This window comes from Dama dama, chromosome 11, assembly GCF_033118175.1.
Source record: "Dama dama isolate Ldn47 chromosome 11, ASM3311817v1, whole genome shotgun sequence".
NCBI lineage: Eukaryota > Metazoa > Chordata > Mammalia > Artiodactyla > Cervidae > Dama > Dama dama.
Genome location: NC_083691.1, coordinates 1,659,934 through 1,680,849, shown reverse-complemented (window position 1 = coordinate 1,680,849; position 20,916 = coordinate 1,659,934). Strand labels below are relative to the sequence as shown.

The window sequence follows — 20,916 nt, the reverse complement described above, 5'->3', positions numbered from 1 at the left end:
TTCAGGAAGGTCTGCATGCAGACTCACCTACGTGCCCACTGTCCACCTCCAGTGATAAGCGTTGCCCCCCTTTCCCGTCATCCTGGTTCGGGCGGGTGGGTGCTGGAGAATTCCCACCACCTTTGCAAAGGGAAGCATGTGGCCTGCTTTTAGGCTGGCCGGGGAGGGCAGGGGCCTTCCCCGCATCTGTGAGTTCTCAGTTGAAGAGGCCTGTTTTGGGGTGGCGTGTTCTGATCGCTATCATCTGCCTGGCCTCACATGCCCGTCTGCACGTGAGAGCTGCTCGCTGGGGAATCGGGAAGATCCTTGCCCCCCACCCCAACCCGTCCCAATCCTGGGACTCTGCCGCTCTTCCTTCTTTAAAATTATGTTGCTTATTTATTTACGTGTTTCTGGCTGTGCAGGTGTTTCCCTAGTTGTGGAGAGCAGACTCTGCTCTCTGGCTGTGGTAGGCCTCTCTGTTGCAGAGCGTGGGCTCTGGGCACGCTGGCTGGATTCACGCTCAGGACTGGGGATGGGGCACAGCCCAGGTCCCTGCCGCGTGGCCAAGATGCAGGGTCCACTGAGACCCGTAGGAAGCTTCCAGCTCTGCAGAGGCCGCGGTGCGTGACCACGGGTGCCCACAGGAGGGGGTGTTGTGCTGTCTCCCGCCTCCTGGGGGCTGGGTGTGGGGCTTGGGTCCCAGGCGCCCCTGTGTGCCCAGGACGTCTTTCGTGGAGTCATCCAGCCCGGGACACATGGTTAGTCACCTGCTCTGCACAGCCAGTGTCTGTGAGGTCCCGGCCACAAGCGTGGTGATGTGGGGCTTCCCCGGGGGAGGAGGGGCCGCGTCCTCTCTGTGACCTGCTTGCCCCCTGCCGTGCTGTGGTGGGGCATTACTAGCGTGGTGCTGGGGCCACCTGTCTCCTTGTTAACCCTGAAGCCCTGGAAGCCGGAAGGAACCCTTTGTCATATTAGGGAGCGCACGGGGTGGGGGTCCTCCCGAGAGGTGCGGGCTGGGAGCAGAAACCCCCAGGGTTTCCGTCCAGGCCCGTCTGGCCTCCTGGGCTCAGATGTCAGTGAGCTCGTCTGGGACTTGCCGGCCCCCGCCTGCTACAGAATGTGAGCGTGACGGGCGGTGGGGTGGGGGTGCGGCTTCCCCCCAGGTTCTGGCCCGGCTGCAGGGGTAGCCAGTGTTCGGATCTAGATCAGGAAGTGACCACTGAGAACGCCTCTGGCCTCCCCCAAACTGCGACCGCTCAGGATCGGACCTGCGCGAGCCACCCCGACACTGAGGACCTGAGGGCCAACGCGGCTCCTCCCCTTTTCCGGGCCTCTCTGAAGCCCGAAAGCAGAAGTATCGCAGCGTAAAGGCTCGCCTGCGCTCCGGCGCTCCCCGCCCAGCCCCGCTGCCCGTCCTTGTGGTGAGCTGCAGCCGGGCTCTGTAGCCGGGGATGAGCCCCGATCCGCCTGCTGCTGAGTCCCGGGCTCTGGACCAGCGGGGCTGGAGCCGGCAGCTGCTTTCAGTGTCTGAGCGCTCTCTTCCCTGTTGTCTGCGGCGGCGCGGCGCCAGGACGGCCTTGCTGACCTGGGGGGGCCGGGTGTCTGTACGTGGTCTGCGTGCGGCCGCCCCGCGGCACCAGTGCTTCACAGCGCCTGCCTGGCCAGCTCAGGGCACTGATCTAAAGACGCACAGAGGCCGGCCGGCTCTTCTTACGTTGCCCTGAGCCGGGCGGCTGCGGCGTGCCCTACGTCCAACGCAGGCCGTGGACAGAGCAGCCCCGTCCTCGGCTCAAGTCCAGTGGAGGGTGGCGGGGCGGCTGGGATGCAGACCCCTGTTTTGGCTTGGGGGGGCCGAGTCTTTGAGACACAGACCCTGGGGCCTGGCAGAGTTTGGCTGGCAGCTTCTCCGAGCAGAGAGCACAGGCGCGGGGCTGCATGGGACTCGCGTCAGATTTTAAGGTGTCAGGAGGATCCCTTAAAACGGGGGGTTTTCTCCCGCAGGTAAACCCTCTCTCTCACAGGGTTTCCAGACTTTTGTCTGTCTACCCACATGCTCTTGGGGATTGTTTTCAGTTTAGTTGATAATGTCAGCATGAGGGCTGAGTAGCTTTGGGGCCCCGAGGTTGAATTTTCAGCCCTGCAGCTTAGAAAGAGCAGGAGGGTCTCAGTGGGTGAGGGGCTGCCCCATGTGCTTCCTGGCTTCCAGCACTACATGCGCGCGCACACACACACACGCGTGTGAGCCTGCACCACATGGGTGTGGACACTACATGGACGGCATCTCATCCCTGGGACACACGACTCTAAGCTCTGAGTTGGGGGTTTGCTTTGGGATCGACTCGGGGCGGAATGCTCAGCGGTGAGCACCTCTCAGGGTAGAATTTCCAAGAGGAAGTCTGACTGGCAAAACACTCCCTGGGTTTTTCTTTTTTAAGTAAATTTTATCTTCTGGGAATTTTTTTTTTTTTTTTCGAAAATGGCAAGCTAGGACCATTTAGCTGTGCCTATTAGCAATAAAAAACCAGGGCAGCGGGCTGCCGCAGAAATCCTTTGACCCAGCAGTTCTGCTTCTGAGAACCTATCTAAGAAAGATGGTCCGAATTTCCCCCGATGGTCCAGTGGTTGGGACTCCACGCTGTCACTCTTGGGGCTCAGGTTCCATCCCTGGGTGGGAAACTAAGATTCCGTGTGCCGCCCGGTTCAGCCAAAAAAAAAAGAGGAAAGAAAGATGCCTGAAGCTTCATCACAACAGCCTGTGTCCTGATGAAAACTGGACCCAAACACACGTGAGAGGAGGACGGATTCAATCACTGATGAGCCCGTGAAGGCAGGGAGCTCCGAGGCCATTGGAAGGAGTGAGGCCGAGCTCACAAATAGGCCTCCACGTGCGTTAGACGGAAGGCTCAGACTGCCAGACACGTGTACAAGACCACCTCCTAAAAGGAGAACCGCCGCCCGGCCCATGGACTCACAGGCGTGATACGCATCACGTGTTCGGTGTGTGTGCTTCTGGCCTCCCTGGGCACCTGCAGGCATTTATCCCCGGCTCCTCCTGGCGGAACGAGAGGGAGCGTTCACGTTCCGCTTTGCAGGCAGCCGTGTTCTGCCACATTTCACAAGGGGAGGGATCAGCCCTGGAGTAAGACAGCCGTGAAGGAGAAGACGGGCGGGTGGAGGTCCGGGCCGGGCCGGGCGTGCCCTTCTCAGCCCATCTGGGGTGGAGCCCCGTGCTCGGTCCTCTGGGCCGGGGCTCGGGAGTGAGGTGCGTCTGCCCCAGGAGCGTCACGCTGCGGTCGTGCGTGCAGGGCTCCACCAGCACCCCCGCCGTGGGCCGGTGGCGGTCTGTCTCACTGAGGGGGGCAGGCTGCACTTGTCTGCACGCGAACCTCGCCCACGGCAAGCTGCTTGGGCGTCTGTCTGCCTCTGTGAAAAGCTGAGTGATAAAAACGCTTTTTTGACAAGAAGTCGTATTATTCATGTTGCAGGGGTCTTTCCAGGTGGCGCTAGTGGTAAAGAACCCATCGGCCAACGCAGGAGACATCAGAGACAAGGGTTCTCTCCCTGGGTCGGGAGGCTCCCCTTGGAGAAGGAAATGGCACCCCACTCCAGTATTCTTGCCTGGGGAATCCCATGGACGGAGGAGCCTGGTGGGCCACAGTCCACGGGGTCGCAGAGAATCGGGCATGACTGAGTGACGATGCTCGCACGCACCCGTGCTGTGCTCACCCAGGCCTGACCTGCTCCAGAACCAGTCAGAGGCTCTGCCGGGGGCTGGGGGTGTCGGGGACCAGCCGGGCGAGCGCTGAGCTGGTGTCTGTGCAGAGGTGGGGCCTCCAAGTGCGCAGGAGGCCTTGTGACCCTGCCCGTCCCCCCGGGAATGCCGGCCCCTTGTGTCCGTCCAAACGAGCAGACGTGGCCCGTGCGGCATCTGCCCCACCCGCAGGGCCGATGGGGCGTGGGGATGAGCTGGCCTCTCAGCCGTCAGCACCGGGGCCCTTGGGCTGCCCAGCCTAGGGGTCACCCAGCAGGGATGCTCCCGGGGCCGTGGAAGCTGCAACGCCTCGCCCATGCCCGCCTCCCACGGGGTGGCCTCTGCCGCTCTGGACCGCAGACTCCAGGCTTTCTGCCTCTTCGCTCGGCTCTCCCGGGCCCGGGGTCTCCTCGTCCTCAGCCCGCAGTGAAGGCCGCTCCTCCGGGCTCCGGGCCCTGCGTCGCTCTGCGCTTTCGCTGTGGCTTCCCGCGGGCCCTACCTCGGCCCCCTCACGACGCCCCAGTCCAGCTCCCTCCTGGGCCCTGACCCGCTCTCCCGCCCTCTGTCCGCAGGGTCCCCCTGGACGCCCAGGCCTTCCTGGCGCTGACGGGCTGCCCGGTCCTCCTGGAACCATGCTAATGCTGCCTGTGAGTGTACCTGGGGGGTGGGCTCGGGGCTCAGAGTGAGGGGGGGTCCCCTGACCACAGACGGGCTCCAACCCGGGCCAGCCGTCCTGTGGAGATAGCTCCTGGGAGTGTTCTGCCGCCCAGCAGGGTGGACACCAGGATCGGGGTCTCCACCTTCGACCGTGTCCAGGGCGGGAGCAGAGCCCAGCTCTGCAGGAAGCTGTGTGGTGTCCGCCTCCATCACCGCACACCTGCCCTCGCCCTCAGACCCCCAAACCACCGACTCCCTTCTTGAACGTGACCTGCTCCTGACCTTGGGGGTCTGCAGAGGACCCAGGCCACCTCCCTCTCGTGGAGCCCGGGCCGGGAGACATCCTTCCCTCCCTGAGCCCGTGTGCCCCTCAGCAGGGGTGTTGGCACGGGGCTCTGGGGTCTCAGGAGAGATGTCATGGATGCTGGGGGGTGGGAATCCCCAGGGCTGGAATTGTCGGGCAGAGACGGGGCAGCCGTGTGTGGGCAGTCGGGCGGCGTAATCAGCAGGCGGAGACCCGGGGCTGAAAGCTGCCCAGCCAGCTCCCCCGAGGCTCTGCTGTCACCTGAGAGGCCACTGGACACCCTCAGCCCTGGGGTCCAGAGTGGACATCCATGCCCGTGCAACCCCAGTGACCCCACTCTTATATCCGCAGTTCCGGTTTGGAGGGGGTGGCGATGCGGGCTCCAAAGGACCCATGGTCTCCGCACAGGAGTCCCAAGCTCAAGCCATCCTGCAGCAGGCCCGGGTGAGTGGCCCTGGGGTTTGGGGAGCTGCTTGGAGCCCAGCTTGCAGGGGAAGCCCCTCTTCCCAACTTGGGGTGCTCACCTGGGACTCAGGAGCTTGGGGGGTTGTCCAGTCATCCCTGCACATTTGGGGACCCTGGTGAGCACCAGGAGAGGTGGGGGAAGCTTCTCAGGGGTCCCTTGTCCACACTGAGGGTCCAGATTCCCAGATATGGACACAGCCACTGAGCCGCTTTGGCTTCTGCTGACCCCGTCTTCTTCGGCCATCTACTGCCTCCTCCCGGCTCTGGGTTGGAGAGACCCCATGTACTCCTCGGGGATCCCTTGTGATGGGGCTGGGTCGAGCCTGAACCTCAGGGGGAAGCCCGTGGGCCCCGAAGCCCCTCACTCAGCCTGGGGGGTCCCAAGGAGCCTCTGCTATCGGCAAACGAGCTGATGAGTGAATTGCGTTTTAATTGACAAGGCTCCAGATTGCTGATTGCCGATGACAAGAGCAAATGCCACCCGGTGGGGCGGGCCATCCTTCCTTGGAGTGCCCGTAATGGGGCGTCACAAGGAGCTGCCGAGGAGTCCCTCGTTTGGCGATATTTATGTAGCTCCATCGCCACGGATAGATGCTAATGATCAGAGTGCGTGGATAATGAATTACAGGGTAGCGGGTACGCAGTCGTTGCCGTGGAGCAAACTGCCGTGTAATGCAGTCAGCGGGCGACAGGCCCTATCCCCCGCCACGGGGCTTATTGACAGGCCGGCCTGGCTGGCCTTTGAATCTGTGGGTGTGTTGACTGAAGCCAAGTGGGTGATGGGCTCCTAAGATTTTATAATACAGAATGTTCCAAAATTGAAATGGCCTCGTGCAGGAAACAGCTGCACGATGGGTGTGGAAGAGGCCCTTGGAGAAAGCCAGTGGGAGTGAGCCTCAGCAGCGGGCAGGCAGCAGGCACCTGGGCAGGGGTGCAGGGGAGTCCCCGTGGCTGGGGCAAGGACTTCACTCACCCTGAAGGCTCCCCGATATAACCCCTGGGCCCTGAAAGTGCCTCTCGAGGAATGTGTGATTCAGCTCATGCACAACACACGCCCAGCCAGCCCCCCAGGGCAGCCGCGTTTCACGCTTGCTGTGAGGGTGCGGGGCTGGCCAGGGCAGGTGGGGAGAAGGAAGGGTCAGCCCGAGGCTCCAGGCACCCACCCCCAAAGCAGTGAGTGGGCACCCACCCGGCTGCCACCCCCCCTCTGCCCGCCCCGTTGGTGCTTGCCGCCGGGAGCCCAGAGGATCGGAGGAGGTGGGTCCGGGGTCCCTGTGACCTCCCCCGCCAGAGGCTTCTGTCCTTGGCCTCTCACACTGGCCCCTTCCCACCTGTCAGGACGGGTAAACCAGCCATTTCTCAGCATGTTCCGTTTTGCCTTGCAGCTGGCGCTGAGGGGGCCTGCTGGCCCGATGGGTCTCACTGGAAGACCGGGTCCCATGGTAAGTCATCTTGGGGGTGTGGGGGTGGGTGCCCCTCACTGGCCCCTGCCCATCAGGCTCCCAGCTCACTGGGTCAGAGCATCTTGGGGGCGGGGGGTGAGGGGCTCCCTGGGCACCAGAGGCCCGGGCTGCCCTCAGGGCAGGGAAGCCCTTGCACTTGTACTGATCACGACTCTGCCTCGCCCCCCCCCCCCCAGGGGCTCCAAGCCTCTTTCTTTTGAGGCTATTTACCATCAAGACCACTTCAGTGTGAGGCTGACCCTGATTCCCACCTAACTCCTTGGGCAGCGTGTGCCGGGCACCCCGGGGCCAGGGAGAGGGGTCTCCAGGGGGGTGTGTGGCCCTTGCAGTTGCAGGGAGCCGGGGCATCGAGGCCCACGGGGCCCTCTTTCTGTTCCCCGGGAGGGGGTGGGCTTGGCCCCTGACCCTGGGGTGTTTGGTCCTTCGCGGCATCTGGCGATCTTGCCCTGCCGTGGACAAGTACGTCCACACCCGGCCCTGGGCTGCGGGCTGCGGCGGATGGAGGGCAGATCCATCCTGGAGAGAAGTGAGCGTGTGCTGAGCGCAGGGGTCTCCCCCTGCCCCCGTCCAGGGTTTCCCTCCAACCTGGGACGAGATGCAAACCAGGAAAATGACTGCCTCGTCCCTCGGGGTGTGTCCAAGGCGGCGGGCGGGCTCCGCGGGGGCCCTGCCCAGGGGGCAGCCCCTGGTCCTTCCCCCTCCCTGCCCTCCCCAGCCACCCTACAGCCTGTACCCCTGTGCCGGGCACCCCCTAACCAGGCGTGTCCCCCCAGGGCCCTCCCGGGAGCGGAGGTCTGAAGGGCGAGCCAGGAGACATGGGGCCTCAGGTACGTACCCCGGGGCCTTGGCCTCTCTGGGAAGACGGAGCCCTGTCGCTGCCTCTGGTCAGGGAAGCGGGGGGAGCTGCCCTCTCGATGTTCAGTGGCTGTGGGGTCCGGAGCGGGACCGCGCGGGCTGCCTTCCGTCCCGCCCTGGCTCAGGGCCGCGGACCCTGCGCCCTGTCCGCGTGATGCTGCGTGCTGGCAGCTGGGCGGCCAGGGGGGCAAGCACGGGGACCAGGCTTGGCTTTGTCCTCTGAGAAGCGGACACGCTACTGACCTTTGCCCTCTGATCCCGGACAGGGTCCACGGGGCGTGCAGGGCCCGCCTGGCCCGGCAGGAAAGCCTGGGAGAAGGGTGAGTGTTTTTCGGCGGGAGTCGGTGCTGCGTCTGCCGTGGTGACGCTGCGTCTCGCCGGCCAGGCTCCCCCGCCTTCAGAGGGCATGTCTGTGTCCAGGGCTGGGTGGGTCCCATCCCACGGCAGCGAGCTCCCCTGCCCCAGCCTCCGTCCTGAGCGTCTGAACACAGTTTAACATGTTCTTTTAAATTGGAGCGTAACCACTTTGCACTGTTGTTAGTTTCCGCTGATGTGTTGTTTTCCGTACGATGATGTGAATCGGCTATAAGTACACCCCTAGCCCCTCCATCTTGAGTCTGCCTCCCAGTTCCCCGGCCCAACCCCAGGTCATCATAGAGCCCCGAGCTGAGCTCCCTGTTAACCCACATTTTGAGTTAAAGCGGTTTCCCAGGTTCTCTGGGAGCAAGCGTGTAAGAGACAACACCATCAGTGGTCCCTCATTCTCTGGGGCAGCCTCCTTTCTCCAGAAATGGCTTTGGCTCTGTTGGGGGGGATGGCCGGTGGCTTCTCAGACCCCCCGCAGCCCCTCTCTGTCCCCCGCCTCCGACTCTCTGTCTGGCCCGGCGTGTTAGTGGAGGGGAGTGCTCTCCCTCCAGGTGACCGTGGTGACTGACCGAGGTGACGCCTTTCTAACCCGACATAAATTAATGAACAGTGTCCACGCGAGCTCGGGAAATCCTGATTAACCCACATCAAACTCTCACTAGCGGATCTTTCCATCAACTGAGTGTTTCTGCTGAGTGAAAGCAATACTCGTCTCTCGTGTTAATGAACCTCTGTGGGGAACGTTGGCCCCTGGTCTGCCCGTTCCTGCTCTAGTTGCAAAGCACTTGAGGCAAAAAAACAGGTCATTCCTTAGTCCGGGGCCTCCGTCCCGGGAGCTGATCGTAGTTAGAAGGGACGTTACAGAGTGAATGGCTCTCAGGCATGGCTGTCTCGAGGCCGCCCCTCAAGGCCCCAGGTCCACAGGCAGAGGGGTGCATGGCCAGTTCTGAAAGGGCCGCCGTTTAGATTTCTAACCTCTGCTGGGGTTCAGTGGTTCGTGGTGGACACTTAGGTGGTTAATTGTGTTGTGCCCGCTCTGAGTTTCAGGATGGTAAGGCTTGGGAAGGCTGGAGCCTGTGATTGGTCCGTGGTGGACACTTAGGTGGTTAATTGGGTTGTGCCTGCTCTGAGGTTCAGGATGGTAAGGCTTGGGAAGACCAGAGCCTGTGGACAGCAAGCGGGACTGCAGGTCTGGGTCCTCTGGGCCAGCCTCTTGCAGGGTGTGTGGGGCCCTCTGTCTGACATCACAGGGAGCCCTGCTCGGGGTCCTCCTCGCGCTGGCCGCTCCTTTGTGCTGACACTTTGTCCCGCTCTGTTCCAGGGCCGAGCCGGCAGTGACGGGGCAAGAGGGATGCCGGGACAGACTGGCCCCAAGGTAGGTTCGGTCACCACCCCCTGGGGCCCGCACGGTCGGCATCACCCCTGTCGTCGACTGTGAGGAATATGCTGAAGACAGGGCGAGTGCCCTCATCCGGGGGCAGGAAGGGTCAGATTGGATCAGCCCTCTGGCACGTGGACGAGAGGACCAGTGTCAGCAGGCTGAATTTTATGGTCACCCAAGTCCAAGGGCAGGAAGTCCTCTTGCCCAGGTTGGGGTAGTCCGAGCTCCTCGGGGTTGCAGGGAGCAAGTAGACATTGCACACGGGGAGTTCAGGTGTGTTTGAGGGCAGAATCTGCCCTGGCTGAGGAGGCTGCAGCCCAGGGCAGCCCACGACCCCCGGCCACCGTGGTGTGGCGGGCCTGTCTGTCTGTCCCCGAATCTGGGGTGGACCGGCCCTGTTCCTGGTACCCATCCTTCTCACCCTGCAAGAGTTTGTCCAGGGCCATACGAGGAGCCCACAGTGGGGACGGCAGCTGTTCTCGGGCACTGCCCTTCCCACCCCGGAGCTGGCGTGGGCCGGCCCCCGGGTGCCCCCTGTGAGCCCCGAGCGAACCTGGAGCCCTCCTGATCTCAGGGACCTTTGGTGATAAAGGAGAAGAAGCTTCCCGAGTCTGTCCCAGGAGGTTACTGTCTTGTTTCGACAGCAAAAGCATGCCAGGCTAAACTAGCCTTCCCTCGTGTGGTTTGCCACACACGAGGCGGGCAGCTGGGCTCCAGGAGGCCCCCTGGGCAGCGGGAGGAGGGCTGGCCGGGGAGCCGGGGTGCCCCAGGGCCCAAGGGCGGTGCCGAGCCGTCCACCGCACAAGAAGGCGCACCTACAGTGTGCGGGCACCGCTCTGGGCCCCGGCGTGTCACGGTGAAAGGCACAGGCAGACGGCGGCACGGGAGCCCTTGTGCCCGCTCACACACGGACTCTGCAGCCCCGCGTCTGAGGTCTCACTGTCCGTGGCTCTGGGACAGAAGCCATTTGTCTTTGTGTGGCCTTGGTTGGGGTTTTGGGGAAAGAGATGGGAACATGGACCGAGGGCTGTGGCCTGTGCGCTGGGTGGTGGCCAGTGGGGGCCCCGGATGTGAGATGCTGTGTGGACCACCGCCTGGGGCCTGCGCTGAGCTGCCCTCTGTCCTCCCCGCAGGGTGACCGCGGCTTCGATGGCCTGGCGGGGCTGCCGGGCGAGAAGGGCCACCGGGTGAGTTTGCTGTCTGGGGGCCGCGGGGAGCGGTTGTGTGAGGGCCCTTTGGGGCAGCCTTAGGCTCCCCGGGGCCAGACCCTCGATCCCAGAGTGGTCGCTACGTGAACCTCATGGGGGTGGGGCCGGACATGGACAGAACGTCCTGGGGACGCGAGCTCAGCCCATGGAGGGCCCGTTTCTCCACTGCCGCTGACAGCTAAAGGGCCACTGGGGTCTGTCCCTCAAGGGGCCAGGCAGCGGGAAGCCGCCTCTGCTCAGGGGCCTCCACACTGTCAGGAAACACAGCAGCTGCCCTTGTGGGGGCCGGCCAGAACTCTCCGCACCATTAAAGGGGCGACTCCAGGACGCGGGCCGGCCCTGCGTGGCCTCCCCCGTGGATGGCCTCCCCCGGTGTGGCCTCCCCCGTGGACGGCAGTGGGGTGGGGGCTGCGGCTGGGCTTGTCTGATGCAACTCAGGTGCCCCCAGCCGATGCTCCCGGCAGCTCCGTGGACGGTTCCTGCCTGACCCATTTTCTCTGATGTCAATTCTTTGATGTTTCGGCACACCCTGGACCTGCGGGCACATGTCTGTGTGTACGGCACACACGTGTTGGCTTTGTCACATGGGTCACCCATCACGTCTGTGCTGCCTCGGGAGGCGGCTGTAGGGCTCTAGCCAGAGCTGCTGCGCCCGCTCGCCCCACCGCCCCCAGGGACCCCGATCAGGCCGGGCCAGCGACGGGCACGTGCTGAGCACGGATGGAGTGCAGGGTGTCGGGCGGGCCAGCACTGACCCTCAGAGTGCGGAGCAGTGGCCCTTTCAGGGGGCCGCGTGGGACTGGGGTGCAGCCTGCGTCCCACGGAGAGGCCGGCGGGGTGCCGCTCAGACCCTGCCGCGGGTCCTGGGGCGCCTGGGGTCCTTGGTGCTGCTCTAGCTGAGCCGCCGCCAGGACTCCGAGGCCCGGGGAGCATCCCGCCAGCCAGCCACGCCCCCCGACGAGCCAGGAGGCACCGTGTTTTCGATGGGTCCTCTGTGACTCTGGGCAAGGCCCGGGAGGGGGGTGTGATTTTCAGCCTCGGAAGCAGAGAGAGATGAAACGGGGGGTTGAGACAGCCGTGCGCGTCCACCTGGGGGGCTGGTGCTGACCCTGCTTGCCTTCCTAGGGCGACCCTGGCCCGTCCGGCCCGCCGGGACCTCCGGGGGAAGACGGAGAAAGGGTACGTATCCCGCTGCATGTCGGGCACGCCAGCTGCCCGTCTCCTCTGAAAACTGTGCGGATGTGGCAGCGGTGGGCACCTGCATGGGGCGGGGTGTCAGTGGGCCGCACCCAACTTCCGGTAGATGCGGCTCATGGACCTTGACGCTGATGGATGTGGGCGTCCTGAGTGCTTTGACCAGTTGCCCCGGGGCGTGATCTCAGGAAAGACGTGGGGGAGCTGATGAGCTCAGCATCTGAGCAAGCGGCAGGGGGAGGCCTCAAGGGGCGGAGCACAGGGTCTGGGCAGGGAGGGAGGCTGAGGGAGCCGGAAAGTGACTTTCCCTGCCCTGGAGGTGGGGCAGACTGATGCGCTTGTGTGGACCGAGCCGGGAGGGGCGCTGGGGGTCTGGGCGCTCTGCATCGATCCATCATCCGTCTATCTGTTATCTGTTTACCTTCCTATCTTTAAACTTTCTGTCATCCGTCTACATTTCTATGTATGTATCTCTCCATCTGTCATTTGTTAATCACCCATCTCTTACCTGTTTGTCTCTCATCTATCTATGCGTCTGTCCATCCATCTGTCTGACCGTCTTTAAATCTGATCTGTCATCCATCATCTCCCTGTCTCTGTCTGCTTTCTGCTAGGCAGTTTATCTTTCGTCTGTCTCTGTACCTGGCAGGTAACCAGGGATGCTTTCTGCCCGGCTTTCCCCTCCCTGGGGCTGTGGTCTGTGAGCCTGACCTCACCTTTCACCCTCCGGGAGGAGGACGTGCCGGGCCTTCCCTGCTGTCGCAAGGACTAGTGTTGGCTCTGGCATTTGCCGGAGCAGCCCCAGGCCCGAGACTCCGGCAGAGATGAAGGAAAGGTGTCTCCCTGGGTCCCAGGCTGCACGACTTGTCCCTAACTTCTGCCTTTCTTCCCCCCACAGGGCGACGATGGAGAAGTTGGGCCCAGAGGGCTGCCTGGGGAGCCTGTAAGTGCACGGGCTGGGCGGGATTCTGTGTCTCTCGTTGATGTTCTGGTATCGACTCAGGGCCTAGGTTAGAGAGGGCTCAGCCTTGAGACAGATGACTCTGGGGACTCCTGGGAATGGAATGGGGGGGCCACACGGGGAGGTGAGCAGGACAAGGCTGGAGAGTCGGTCTGAGCCTGAGTCAGGGAGAGAACTGCAGGGTGCAGGGTCCGTGACGGGGGCGTCCGGGGTGCGTGAGGGGGGCGTCCAGGGTTCGTGAGGGGGCGTCCGGGGTGCGTGAGGAGGGCGTCCGGGGTGCGTGAGGTGGGCGTCCGGGGTGCATGAGGGGGCGTCCGGGGTGCGTGAGGGGGCGTCCGGGGTCCGTGATGGAGGGCCCCCGGGGTCAGCGTGCGCCCGCTCGCTGTGACTGAATCACCCCCCAGGTGTCTGCTTAGCCCCCAAGGAGACTCATCCACAGCGCTCTCCTCTAAGCCGGGTCTAGGCAATGCCTTCTGGGTTATTAACTCCTGAAAACATTTATGTGGCTGGGTATTAAAACCGCGAAGAACATTTAAGTGGCAATGAACGCAGGGAGGGTGTCTCTTGTGCTGCGTCTGAAAAGGTTCTGTCAGCATGAAGGGCCCTTGAAATCAGTGCCGGCAGGTGGGGGGTAGGGAGCGGCCCGACGGCAGGTGGTGACCACGCTGTGACCCTCCCGAGGGCGTGGGGCAGCGCCCACCCGGCCGCGGATGGGGACTGACTGAGCCCCGACCAGGCCTGGCCCCGCCTCGCCCCTGGCCCCCAAGGCCCAGGCCAGGAGCCGGGGTGGGCTGAGCAGAGGACGCGGGCGAGGAGGGGTGTCAGCCACGCTCCCGGGGCAGCAGAGATGCCAGGAAGTGGGGGGCTGAGTGGGGTGCAGGGCAGGGGGCCGGGATTGCGGGCTGAGTCTGACCCTCTTTGCTCTTCCCTCCTGCAGGGGCCGCGAGGTCTGCTGGGGCCGAAGGGGCCCCCAGGCCCTCCTGGACCTCCCGTAAGTCCCCTGCCTGTCTGCCCCGTCCCTGCCCCCAGCTGTGCCCGTGCGGTCCTGCGGGCAGCCCCCCGCGCTGACGGCTGTGCACCCGGCCCAGCGCTCGTGTGGGGCTGGCCCAGCGGGTGTGAGCCTGCAGGTGGAGGCCGGCTGGGCTCACTCCTCCTTCCCCACACACGGTGCCCAGTGTCGTCAGCAGTCCCCGGGATGCCCGTTCCCTCCCTGCGTGTGCTGGCCAGGACCCTCTCGGACAGCCCCAGAGGGAGGCCGCAGCCCGTGGTCGAGCAGGGGTCTGTCCAGGAGTGGCTTCCCGCGGCCGGGCCCCCCGCCCAGCTGTCCTAGAACGCAGGGTGGCCCCACGCAATGAACCCAGCAGCCCCATTACCTGCAGCCAGTCTCAGCATTTATTTGGGGTCAAGCCTTTCCCCTCCCATGAGGGACGTGCCACCCCCTGACCTCATGGGCAGGGACCAAGCCGCGCTGAGAGGGCTTCGCCTGTTGAGCTTTGTTTATTCTTTTCTGTTTCGACGCCACCCAGGGTGTGACGGGAATGGACGGTCAGCCAGGCCCGAAAGGCAACGTGGTAAGTCCGGGGGTCCCGCCCCGACCACGGCCTCACGGCGGGGGCAGCCACACAGGGCGTGGGAGGGGGACTCAGGCCACCCCGACAGAGGTGGGAGGTGCGGGCCTCCCGCAGGAGAGCACGGGCTGAGGCCCTGCCCCGTCCTAAGCCTGAGCCCCCCGGGGGAGGGAAACACAGGGGAATGGCGTCCGCATCCCCCGCCAAGCTGGTTGAGGGCAGGGGCTGTTGGACAGCGCCCGCTGAGACGCATCGCATGGGTCTCCTGTAAGGGGAGACTTCAGCTGACATGGTGACCTGGGGAATTTCAGCTGATTAGAATCTTTTCCCTGGAAGCTCCTGTCTCGAGTCCCCCCTGGGTGGCCGCGCCCTCGCCCACACCAGCTGGGGGCCCCGGGTCTGGCTTCCCGCCTGCACTCCAGAGCACGCTGTATCCACAGCCCCCTTCAATGCCTGCTTGTGTTCCCTGTAGGGTCCCCAGGGAGAGCCCGGCCCCCCGGGGCAGCAGGGCAACCCAGGTGCCCAGGTGAGTGAGCAGGGCGGTGGGAGCTGGGACACGGTACCCGGGGCCTGAGTGGCCGCTGAGCACCGCCCCGAGCTGCCCGTCAGCCAGCAGGGCCTGAGGCCTGGGGTGGGGGTGACCTGGGACGGGGCTGGGGATGATGGGGGGATGGCAGGGAGGGGTTCTGGGTCTAGAAATCCCTGACCTTTGCTGCTCGCTCTTCCCCTCCCAGGGTCTTCCAGGTCCCCAGGGTGCAATCGGGCCTCCAGGAGAGAAGGTAGGTGGGCTGCGCTTGGCGTGGGTGTGCCTGACAGTGGGGTGCATCCCAGCCCGGCAGGCATGGGGCCTGCCAGCGTCCAGGCCCTGGAGCGCCGATCACCACCTCTGGTGTGGACCTGCGTCCCTCCCGCCTGCCTCCCTTCTTTGGTTATGTGTTGATATAAGGTTGCCAGATTCAGGAAGAAAAACAGATTCGGGATGCTCAGTTTAATTTGAACTCTGTTGTCTGAAATCCATTTAACTGGGCATCTCGTTTTGTTGGGCTCCCCAACCTGCTCCCCAGGTGGCACTAGTGGCAGAGAACCCGCCTGCCAGTGCGGGAGGCAGAAGAGACCTGGGTTAGACCCCTGGGTCAGGAAGACCCCCTGGAGGAGGGCATGGCATCCCCCTTCAGTATTCTTGCCTGGACAATCCCATGGACCGAGGAGCCTGGCGGGCTATAGACCATGAGGTCACAAAGGGTCGGACACGACTGACGTGACTCAGCACACAGGCACTCTTGTTTGCCTTGTGGTGTTTCTTTTTGCTAAATTTGCCAGCTCCAAACACATCCTGGGCACCTCGAGCCCAAGTGCTGGGGGGACAGCCTGGGCCCTGGCCTGGCTGTGGCTCAGCCTCAGGTGCCCAGTAAACCCACCACCGGGCTGGCACCAGCCAGGACGTCCTCCAAGGGGCAGTTATCAGGGCATCACAGCCCCCGCTCCTGTCTTCACTGGACAGTGGTCTTGTTTCAATAGCCAAACCCGAAGGCCCTGGACACAGCAGAGGGTCCCCTGTCTTTGGGCAGAGCCCTTGGGTGTGGTGCCTCTGAGCGGCCTTTTTAAGCAAATGCTTTTTGAGCAGATATTTTGAAGAGTGACTTTGGGGGTGTGTAGAGAAGGGTGGGCAGCCCAGGGCACCCTGGGGCATCGGCTCATGAAGTCTCTGGTTTGTTCTAGGGTCCCCTGGGCAAACCCGGCCTCCCAGGAATGCCCGGTGCTGACGGACCCCCGGTGAGTACCCAGGCCCCCTCAACCTTCACGCCCCTGCCCGTGTCCACCCAGGGGTGGGGGCTGGGAACGCAGGCAGATGGTCCCTCCCCAGCTCTGGAGCGGGCTGCGTGCCTGGCCCACGTTGCCTCTTCCAGCTCCTTCGATGCAGCCCCATCCGATGGCTCAGGAATTACTGGGTTTTGGACATGCTCCCATCACGCGCTGGTAACTGCACGTGGCGGACCATCCGCCGCCCGCGAGCCCAGCCCCGCACTTTCAGCTGTAACGAGGGCGGGGCTGGGCTCCGGGCCCTCGCGTGTGTCGCCAGCGCCGCGTGTATTTTTAGCGATCACGCACCGGGAAGCCGGGTGTGCACACGCAGCTGTGGAGATAAGTAGATGCCGCCTAGAAGCAGGCAGTGAGGGACAAACCCACCCGTGGCCAAGCTGTGAGGGAGGGGGCGGGATGGTGACAAACGCCGGCCTGTCCGCACCCACCAGCCTCCGCGGGAGCTGCCAATGGGCTTTTTGCTTCTGGGTTATTTTTAGCGTATCTAATTGATGCCAAGTAGAGAGCCTGTTTTAGAGAATGATTAGCGAAATTAATTATTTCAGACACAGTTATTTTGCTCTGTTAATAGCGCCATTAGAAACGAAGTGAGAAGTTCAGCCCCTCAACCATCGATTGGTGGTTGGCTGGCATGGGGCGGGGTCTTCCTGTTTTCTCTCTGAAAATCCTTTGGTCCAGTGAGTCACCCATCACACGCTTTATCTGAACCAACGATCACAGTCTCATTCCTGCTTGAGCTGCTTTGGTTGAGGTGGGGGGGCCTGAGTTTGATGCAAAGAGATGAATATTTTGCAACATGGCTTTCACGTCCATTGACAGCTAACTGTGTTTTCTGATGATAAAATACCTTCTTCTGGAAAATTAGGAAAAGAAGTAACATGGAAACGTGAAAGCCAGCCCCATCCCATCCTCGAGGGTTGAACCCTGAGCGCAGGCGGACGTGCACCCTTGTGGTCACAGCTTTCCCTTTGTCTTCAGTGTCGGGCGTCGTGGGCATTTCCCACGGCACCTCATGTCAGAGGGCTCCCCAGGCAGCTCAGGGGTAGAGAGCCCGCCTGCCGGTGCCGGAAACGTAAGAGACACGGGTTCAGTCCCCGGGTCGGGAAGATCCCCTGGAGGAGGGCATGGCCACCCACTGGTCTTCTGGCCTGGAGAATCCCATGGACAGAGGAGCCCAGCGGGCTACATCCATGGGGTCACAAGAGCTGGACGTGACTTAGCACGTGTCATGTAGGGAAGATTCCCTGACCTTACCTGGAGTCCTCCTCCCTGAATTGAAGCCCCAACAACTAGAGTCCCTGAAGGGTCACCGGCTTCCTTTTGGATGCCATGGGGAAAGAGGGGCCTATAAGGGGGGCCCGGCCCAGGAAGTCAGGAGGTCGCCTCTCATAGGTTTTCCGTTTCTCTTCCCCCGATCAGTGGTCGCACTTTAAAATACAAGTGTACCGAGGACGCCGGGGGCGGGGGGTGGTTGTGCCAGGTCGACAGTGACGGTGCTCAACGCGAAAGATAAAAGCGGGAACATCAGCGCTGCAGGCAGAGGGACACGGAGCCCTCGTCATAGGTGAATCGGGAGGAGACAGAGGTTTGAGACATCTCCTTACAGAGGCATCACGTGGTTGCAGCCTGAAAGAGAAGATTTGTTCCTTCCCCCCTTTGTGTTGGTTTGGTGTGGTTTAAGAACGAAGGGAAGATAGATTTCAGAGCCGCTGAGAAGTGTCAGAGGTTTCAGGGCAGACGCTGCTCTGAATCGAGAAGTCATTCCGGGCGCACACGACAGGGTTCGGATAATGAATCAGGGGCTCATGAGAACATTACAGAGCCAGGAAAAATCAAGTTCCAGCAAGTGTTCAGTGACAGGAGGCGATGCCCCTGATACAATACTAAATTAAAAATACGTCTTCTGATGCCAATTTTGCACGCAAACGCGCACAGCAAATAGATCAGCTGCACCGCATCACACCCTTGGCCGTCATTACTGTGCGTGCTGAGGTTATGAAGGGGTTTAATTTTCTCTTCCACTTGCCTAATTATCTACAATGAACATATATTACTTTTTTAATCAGAAAAATATCAAATACAAATAAGCTTTATTATTTTTGCATTTGTCTACAGTGAACATATATTACTTTTTTAATCAGAAAATATCAAATATACGTAATTTAAGCATTATTACTTTTGCATTATAAAATCCTGCTGGTTACAGGATTCTGGGGAGAGGTCTGCGAGCAGAAAGAGGGTGGAGACAGCCGGCCTTTCACGCGGGAAGTCGGCCCCTCTGACTTGGGTGGATTTCCTCTTGCAAACTCTGAAAATATGTGAACACCGTGCTCCCCCCACAAAGGGGCTCTCACCCTGGGAACACGGCTTAGAAGCCTGGCCTCCATTCCAACGGCAGTAATCACGGTGGGGACTTCCCTGGTGGTTCAGGGGTTAGGACTTAGCACTTCCACTGCAGGAACATGGGTTCATTCTCCGGTTGGGGAACTAAGGTCCTGAAAGCTGTGTGGCATACCCCCCCCCCAAAAAAAATAGTACCCCCCAAAACACAGTGGTCATGGCAGTGATCGGTCCTTCTACTTTATCTGTTCCAAAATACTGTGATCAGGTGTACTCTGGTTTTTTTTAATTTTTTTTTGACTGTATCAGGTCGGTTGTGACACGTGTCAGTTGTGACACGCAGAGCTTAGTTGCCCCAAGGCATGTGGGATCTTAGTTCCCTGACCAGGCGTTGAACCCAAGTCCCCTGAATTGCAACGCAGATTCTTAACCCCTGGACCACTTGGCAAGTCCCCAGGCCTGTCCTTACGGACGCCAGGTAAATAAGGTCGTCGCCAGGTGGAGGGTCGGCTCGCTCCCCAGATGTGGGGTCCGGACTCGTCTGTGTCCAGGGCCTGGCCTTCCCCACCCACAGCTGCCCGTGACCACCGTTCCTTCACGGAGAGATTCTAGGTTTGGTGGAAACTACGAAAGGCCCAGGAAGAGCCCACGTGGCGGGGGGAGGAGGCCCCCCCTTCCTCCGGCGACCGCGGGGCAGGATGCCGTCCCGGGCACGTTTAGGTGCGGCCCTGCCGGCGTGGGACGCAGGCGGTGAGCCTCGTCTCGGGAAGGTGGAGGGCGGGCAGCGTGTCCCCTCCAGGCCCGGGCAGCAGGCGTGGTCCGACCGGTGCCTGACTGACCTCACGGGCTCCCGGGGTACCGCCCCCCCCCCGACAAAGGAACTTCCGCATTCTCCCCCTTGCGCGGCCACTGCCACAGGCTGTCTGCAGTGGCATCAGATCCAGTTCACGATGGTCGCAGATTAAGAAGAACACACACAAATCATGTGTTCAAATGGGTGAGATCCGGGTACCCACGATGCTGCTGTGTCCCCCAAGTAGAGCCCTAGAACTTGGGAAGGATCCAGCTGAAAGCAGTCAACCCACTCTCTCGTTATACACCCTCGAAAGACGACGCCCAGAGAGGGCAAGTGACTCACCCAAGGTCACACAGCGGCTCGGGGGTCCCCAGGATTAGAATCAGGCTGCCCCGCCTACCCCGCCATCCTCACCCCACGCCACGTGGCTTCTCTTCCTGGCGTCCTGGGGGCGGGGTCCTGCTTCTCGACAGTGAGGGCTCAGCTTGTTCTTATCGTCCGTGTTTGGCTCCTGCGCTCAGAGGCACTGAACTTAGTGACCAGCTTGGGTCTGAATGTCAGGGAAGGTGAAGTCTCTGAGAATGGATTGATGGCCCAGGGTGGAGGGGGCCGTGAGCAGTTCTTGGGGCCCCCGCTCTGCATCTCTGAGGGGATTCTCCCCCTGATCCCGGCTTCCCTCCCCGTCTGTGTCGCCTGGGGTGACTTCTGAAGGCCTGGGGTGCTGGGGCACCTGGGAGGTCTGGTCCCACTCCCCTGTCCTTGCTTGGCCACTGGTGTGGTTGTGCTGGTGGACCGTGAACACACGGCCTTGCTTTCACTGACCCCTCCCACCGCGGGCTGGGGCCTGTCTGTGGGTTTGGAAGCGCGTCCCCTGCCATCACCACGCCCCGGCACCATTCCCGTGTTAACAGATGAAGCCACCAAGGGTCGGGGCCAAAGCGCAGGGGGACTGAGGTGCTGTGGGGGTAACAGGAGGGACCCGGGCTCTGACCCTCACACTGGAGACCGCTGTGGGGGGAGGCCTGCGTTCCCTGTGGCCACTGACTAACGCCAGCCTTCTCTTTCCCAACAGGGGCACCCTGGCAAAGAAGGCCCTCCAGGAGAGAAGGGAGGGCAGGTGGGTACCGGCTGCACCCGGGCCCCTCCAGTGTCTCCCTCAGGATGGGCGGGACTGGGCCCCTCCGATCTGGGACCCCTGCCCTGCTCGCATCTGTCCCGAGAAGACCCCCTGTGGGCCCCCCTTCCCCGTGAAGCTGGGCACAGTGCCCGCGTGTCTCCTCCTGCAGGCCCGGCCTGAGACGCCTATCCGCTCAGCTCGCAGCGAGAGGGCAGTGTGCTGGGGGCAGGCCCACTTTCCAGCTTGTGCTGGAAGGACCCAGGGGTGGCTCTGAGTAAATCCGTGTCATCCACCCGAGGTGGGGCTAATGCACTTTCCCGTCTGGTTTCAGGGTCCGCCCGGCCCCCAGGGTCCAATCGGCTACCCGGGTCCTCGCGGAGTCAAGGTGAGCGTCTCAGCCTGGGGTTTTCCTGGGGTCCGTGGGGCCCGTGTTAGGGATTCTGTGCTTCAACCTCCCGCCCGCCCACGCGGGGACAGCCCTGGTCTGGGCGATCGGCTCTCCGCATGTGAGCCCGAGTGGGTGATGGAGGGGCCCCGGGGGCCAGGAGGGGCTCCCACGGAGCAGGGCCTGCCCCCCAGGGCGCCTGGGGCAGCGTGGGCAGCACGTGGTGGCCTTCCACGGGACACGGGGCCCCCTTGGCCTCTTTTACGGTCCCTGTTAAGTGGCCCGCTGGTCTTGGAGTCCCT

At 62.5% G+C, this 20,916-nt stretch overlaps 1 protein-coding gene across 2 annotated transcripts in view; it reads left to right on the top strand.

Annotated features, from left to right (window-relative positions):
- Positions 1-20,916, top strand: part of COL5A1 (collagen type V alpha 1 chain) — a 144,818-nt gene that overhangs the window by 69,140 nt on the left and 54,762 nt on the right. For both annotated transcript variants that reach the window (XM_061154202.1, XM_061154201.1), the window contains exons 12-27: positions 4,306-4,380; positions 5,046-5,138; positions 6,545-6,601; positions 7,396-7,449; positions 7,744-7,797; positions 9,165-9,218; positions 10,358-10,411; positions 11,558-11,611; positions 12,525-12,569; positions 13,525-13,578; positions 14,114-14,158; positions 14,628-14,681; positions 14,890-14,934; positions 15,875-15,928; positions 20,185-20,229; positions 20,561-20,614. In XM_061154202.1, coding sequence (XP_061010185.1) covers positions 4,306-4,380; positions 5,046-5,138; positions 6,545-6,601; positions 7,396-7,449; positions 7,744-7,797; positions 9,165-9,218; positions 10,358-10,411; positions 11,558-11,611; positions 12,525-12,569; positions 13,525-13,578; positions 14,114-14,158; positions 14,628-14,681; positions 14,890-14,934; positions 15,875-15,928; positions 20,185-20,229; positions 20,561-20,614 — 891 coding nt within the window. The remainder of the gene's footprint in view (positions 1-4,305; positions 4,381-5,045; positions 5,139-6,544; positions 6,602-7,395; positions 7,450-7,743; positions 7,798-9,164; positions 9,219-10,357; positions 10,412-11,557; positions 11,612-12,524; positions 12,570-13,524; positions 13,579-14,113; positions 14,159-14,627; positions 14,682-14,889; positions 14,935-15,874; positions 15,929-20,184; positions 20,230-20,560; positions 20,615-20,916) is intronic.